Source organism: Rissa tridactyla, chromosome 3 (genome assembly GCF_028500815.1).
Source record: "Rissa tridactyla isolate bRisTri1 chromosome 3, bRisTri1.patW.cur.20221130, whole genome shotgun sequence".
NCBI classification, from domain to species: Eukaryota; Metazoa; Chordata; class Aves; order Charadriiformes; family Laridae; genus Rissa; species Rissa tridactyla.
Genome location: NC_071468.1, coordinates 61,147,224 through 61,153,223, shown reverse-complemented (window position 1 = coordinate 61,153,223; position 6,000 = coordinate 61,147,224). Strand labels below are relative to the sequence as shown.

General features: G+C 44.7%; 1 protein-coding gene across 10 annotated transcripts in view; it reads right to left on the bottom strand.

The window, feature by feature from the left end:
• Window positions 1–319: 319 nt before the first annotated feature.
• Window positions 320–6,000, bottom strand: part of HIVEP2 (HIVEP zinc finger 2) — a 145,559-nt gene continuing 139,878 nt past the window's right edge. For all 10 annotated transcript variants that reach the window (XM_054197057.1, XM_054197056.1, XM_054197055.1 and 7 more), the window contains one exon: window positions 320–1,995. In XM_054197057.1, coding sequence (XP_054053032.1) covers window positions 1,177–1,995 — 819 coding nt within the window. In that variant the 3' untranslated portion in view covers window positions 320–1,176. The remainder of the gene's footprint in view (window positions 1,996–6,000) is intronic.

Below are 6,000 nucleotides of genomic sequence, written 5' to 3'. Positions count from 1 at the left end.
CTCCAGGGCACGTTCGCATGACACCTATGCCCCAAGGTCATCCCTCGCGAGCAGGGGACTGCCGGGGCTCGGCGGGGCGAGCCAGCGGGCCGGCTCCTCACCCAGCCCCGTGCGGCCGTAGGGGCCTGGCCACCCTGCTGCTGGAGGCTGGACTCTGCCCGCTGGTGGCCAGCGGTGCCCCGGCTCCGCACCCGGCAGCACAGCAAACCTCTCCTGTCCCGCTGAGTGACACAGACGGCACCAGTGATGCACTTGCACATATTTACATGGGGTGGAATGTTTTCCCATCGCTTTTTAAAGGAGTATATAGATCAACATGTTCACATAAGACCAAATACTTTTAATATATTTATAACTGTTTTATAAAGCTTTGAAAAAACTCACAATAGCACATTGTTTTACTTTAATGCTTTACGGTACTATCAGTTTAAAATCACAATCAGCACTTAAGTTATAGTCAATCCGGCAAACAAGAGACAAAAAAAAATTACAAGAGTTAAGAACTGACTGATACATCCTTTATCTTTTCTTTTTAACTAATGCATAAGTGCAGAATAAGATAAGATACTCTAGTTTAAATATCTTGTTTTACAATATACATTTTGTTCTAATTACGCAACAGTAAATCCCATGCTTCACATAGAAAAGCAATCCACAACATTAAGAAAAAAATTTACAATTTATGAAACAAAGTAAATAAATATTAGTATTACAGAATCAGAGCTGTACATAAAAGCTGTTCAGTTTTAATCATATAAAAATATGTTTTAGTGCAACCTCACATATATTGATGCTGTTTTGCTTTACATCATTTAGATCCAAGTGTCCAAAAAAGGAAAGAAATTACATTTATTACAAAGCAGATACACAAATTCTAAAATATGTACAAATTACTGCTAAAAAAATGCTTATAAGAATATAAGCAAAGTAAAGAAAAGGCACAAACATCTGTACAATTTAAAAGTACCAGACCCAATAAGAATTTCAAATTTAGTTTTGGTCAGGCTCAAGATGACTTGTTATTTTATCTAATTCTTTTGATATAACAAAAGTATATATAATAGCAAACTACTGTAACTTAGAACAGGCATGCTGTAAAGTTGAATACTTCTATCTCTAGAAAAAAAAAAAAAAAGTGGGGTAAATGTATGAGTGAAAGTCTCCATGCATCTCAGATCAATGTGGCTTGCTCTTCTCAGATGACGGATCTTTTCTTTCCTGTGTGCTTGATGGGGGCTCGCTCCTGCTGTGAAAGCCCAACTGCCGGACGTCCACAAAGCTCTTGCTGTAAAAGGTGGGATGGGCTAACGCAGTCTGTGATGTACCAAAACTGTCCTGTTCACCACCGTGCAAGTCAGGATGGGTGGCTGAGGCACAGGTCTGGCCCGGCTCAGATCCACTAAAGTGTTTAATGCTAAAATGTGCACTTTCTAAGGGTTTCTGGTGAGGCTCAGAAGGCCTCTGCAGCTGCTCCGCCCCGTGCAGAACGGCTTCTTCTGTGGCGATTCGCAGAGAGGCTATGGCTTTTGTACAAGTCTGTATGTTCTCCTCCTGCTCCCTCTCGGTAGCTACGACACTGTCCTCCGATGTGCTCTGCGTCAGCAGCAGCAAGGGAGAGGAGGGCGCGCTGGAGGGAGCGGTGGGGTGCAAGCTGTGCGGAGAGGTACGCTTCTCATGGTGCTTGGAAATACTATACGATTCTTTTGTAAGGATTTCCGCAGTTCCTCTTTGCTTCTCCTCAGAGCCCTCCCTCTGCAGGGCCAGAGCGGACGGAGGATGTAAACCTGAAAGGGCCACCGGTACTGAATGGACCATCTGGATACCCCCGATAGGCATCATGGGGATGGGCGCTCGGATCTGTTGCTGGGAGTGTAGTGGAAGATGACTGAAGACGTAGTCGCTCGGACCTTCAGGGAACGGGCTAGGCCCGCGGTGCTCCATACCTCCTTTTTCTCCATATACGTTGAAGTAAGGCCCCTGAGACAACCCCCTTCTCTGTAACCAGAAAAAAAAACAAAAGAAATGTCAGCGCTGCTACTAGCAAAATTCTTGTCCGGCTGCCAAACCACCTATCTGCTTTTCTGTCTAACCCAACCTCCCATTCGCGCAGCACCTTTCATCCAGATGGATCCCAAAGCGTTTGGAAAACTCCACTAATTGCTTATCCAAACAACATAGGAGGTTTTGCTTAGCTCAGCCCTACAGGGCTCATGCCCCCGAGGTGAAAGGCAGCAGCTAGTTAAGAGCGTTCAGCAACACAATGCAGCAATTTAGGTCAGGAAGTGAAGAGTATTATATTCAACTGAAACTGCGGAGAGAATTTGGGGTAGAGTTTCATTCCCCAGGAGAAATTTGGCCAGGAGATCCATCTTACCCTCTCTTTTGGCAAACTGTGCGAACTGTGCTGGCATTGCCAGTCCACGCTGGGTATCAAGACTTTGTTGCGGAGAAATACACATCCGAAGGCTCCCTGCTTGCCACCACTGCTTGGCAGTATGGGAAAAATCTGACTGCATGTACGTATTTTCTGCCTGCCGTCCCAACTGCTCTGGAGCCCCAGAGAAGGCACTCGCTCCTCCTACCCTCCACCATGAGCTTTACCCAGTCCTTGATGAAAGGGGACGGGTATTTCCATGGAAGTTCAAGTGCCTCTGTGCAATGAAGACCCAAATTTTTATAGTCATTAAGACAATGGAGCACCACTCTGGCCTATCTGTAGTGTAAACAGTAAATAATAACAAAAGCACAGGCATTAGCTGTGAGTGAAAGTGATGATTCTGTCACAGGGAGACTCACCCACTCATAATGGGATTGAGAAGAATGAGGGATTTTGTAACGGCTAATAAAAACCAATCTCGCAATATTGACATTTTCAGTGCCTTCCCATTAGTTCCTGCCTTGGAAGAATGAATAGCTCCATCTCCACTCAGTATTAAATATGCCCCAGGCTTTTGGGTTTCTCTTTTTTTCATTCTTAACTTTTAAAATTTGTTTTCCATCTGATGATTAAGTATCATTTATTGCTGACCAGAGGAATAACGATGACAGAAGTGCAGGATGACATTTTCATAATTGTGTGTGGGATTTGGCCACACAACTCTCAGGGACTCCCGTAGGAAATTAAACGAACGAAAATGCTCATCTCTGCTCTGCAAATTGACCAAACACCTATCAATTGCCCCAGAGCTGTACTGCTACCACAGCCTTGGCACGGCAGCCCGAGGACTGCGCTGTGAAATGCCAATGCATTAAAGTGGCAGCACTTCACTGCTGGGAAATCCTAGCTCTCAGGGCATTAAGCAACCTCTTGATCCCATCCCAGAGAACCGGTTTAGGGGGCAATTAAAGATTCAGTTTCTGTGCTACCCAGGGGCTCAATCTCACTGCGCTCAGATGCTTTGTCCTGTTCGATATAAATCAAAGTCGAGACAGGAAGGGTGACCCATAATCATCAGGCTCGAACTTAAGGGATGTTATTATTCAGAGCCTGATCTATGTTGGGAATTTTCCTATTCAGAAAGTGAGACACTTGAGTCTCATAAAAGAGAAACTGTCATAAGAAAGCACAGTGACAGCAAGTTATACCGCTGAATGGGGAAAAATTTACAGAATAAACTGCAGTTGCTAAGCCACAAGACATAGTTCACCTATCCTGTCAGTCCTTCCTATAGCTAACCTCACCTCTGCACAGCTGCTTGCCCCCTTGTTTTTTCCATCTTTGGTCTGTCAACCCGTTTCTCAGTCATACTGTCCTCTCGCTCTTGGATGTTTCCTAAGCTATGACATTTATCACTATTGCACCTGACGTGAACTTGGGCTATGGGAAATAGAGCAAAAGCAACCAAAAAAAAAGGAGTAAAACTCATCAAAGAACAAACCTAGTCATACACAGATCTCTAATTGAAAAAGACATTGGCTTCATGTTGTACCTTGCCACAGTTTCAAAAGGGAATAGAGCAGCACTCTGTCCTTGTCGGATAGAGGTGGCTAACATGGTAGAAACTGCTACACGCTTCACAATCAGCAGTATCATCCAATATATGTCTCATATGCGTAATTTTTACATAGACAGTGACAATGTGTGCGTGTCCACTGGATGCCTTCCAAGCCTGGGTGAGCACATATTGGATTATCTTTCTCTAGCTCTGGCAGATGAGTTTGGAAACAGCCAACATAAATGGTTCCAGGCATTAATAACTGTTCATGCCTCTCTCCCAGCTTTTATTTCCTTTACCAATATCTAGCATTTTCATACCTACAAGCAGACACACAGATACATCTTTTTACGGGGAAAGACTGAATATCAGAGGAGCTGTTAACAAACATCCCGAAAATGCAAAGACTTTGCTCTGTTGACAGGGTAAGTATTATATCCCATCACTGAGCACAGAGCAGAAAGTCACACTGACTGCGGTGCAGTCAGAATGGGTTGCAGCCAGTGCAGTGAGATGAGCTCCTCTCTTTTTCAGGTGATGGGAATCCAGTTCATTTCCTATTAATTCTCGTTTGTTGCAGTTGAGTGTATTTCCCTCCAGCTCCAGGTGACATATAGTTTCCCACCCAACAATACTCTGTAGGAACTTTTCATTAAACTCTCAGACCTGGTCATAAAGCTAGACTGCCACACCACATCCCTGAGCAAAGCCACATCCTGCTTCACAGGTCCCTCAGAATGCCTAAGGCATGAGATAGGGCTTACCCTATATCTCATACATCACCCAAAACAGGCTAGGGGGGATTAAGAGGAAGATCGTATTTCAAAGCCAAGCACCCTTCACAGACATCCTCCTGACAGCCTCAGACCACAGCTTGCAAAAAAGATGGCGGGTGGAAAACAATCTCTTTGATTACCCTATCGTAATGTACTTGAGGCTTTTTAAAGTTAAAAATCAGAAAATGTTGAACTCTATTGCGAAATTCAATAACAGAGCTTATTACCGATGTGCGTTCTGAAAGACATGATGCTTATTAAAGTGACCATAAATCTGTGTGGACTTCAGTTTCAGCATCCGCTCGACTTGCAGTCCTGCTGAGAATGCACCAGGGCAGCCCACGTACACCAGTATTTACAGTTACCTGGACTTCAGAAGTGTTACGCTGGCTTTCTGTTCAGGAACACATTTCACTCAAGATGATAAAGTATTGAGTGCTTGGGAAGGGATTGAATATCCATATGTCTGGGACGATCAAAGGATCTTAAGTCCTATTGACTTTCAAGTGGATATAGAGGTGCCTAACTCCCTTCAGCCCTTCTGGATATATCGAGACAGGCTTCAGACCTCAAAATGAATGGGAGGCGCAACAAAACAGCAACATGAGCAAATCCCACTACCTCCTACAAGCTAAAACAGTTGCTAGGAACAAGTTTGTACCGCTCACAGCAAGATATATTCACGGTCTCATTGTGTCTAGCCCTGGGACTGGAAGAAGAGGCAAAAGCTCTGGTCCACGCTAGGAAGCAGCAGGGTGCACTAGGAGTGGGGACAAGCAGGAACAGGGTGAAACTGCTGGTCCTCGATCCCACATTCACAATATAAGTGGGGTTGTGGGGTTGGAGGGGAAGGTTGCTTTGGACTATGTGGTCTCTTCTTGCTCACTTGAACGCCCAACTCACAGTTTAAATGCACTTGCTACACTCCTGGTGCACATTGTCTGGTTTAATTTAATCTGAAAACAATCCAGGTCACTTATTCCGTGACTGCTCTGCAATGTGAGTGGATCAGTTAGCCTGATCCAAACTAAAGCGCTAACAGAGATGCACTCAGGGTGCACAAAAGCAGCCTTCCCATCTCTCCTCTTTCTCTCAGGACCGGCATAAAATGACTGGGTAGAAGAATAAGAGCCCTTCAATAACAGCACCAGCCTCCTCAGAAAGGACAGAGACCTCTGGCATTGACTGAAGAGGAGATCTCGAATGTATTCAGAGAGCAATGGGGATCTGCCTTTAAATTTAAAGATGGGCACTTAACTTTCCAAAGCCAAATGTGCACCAGCACCAAC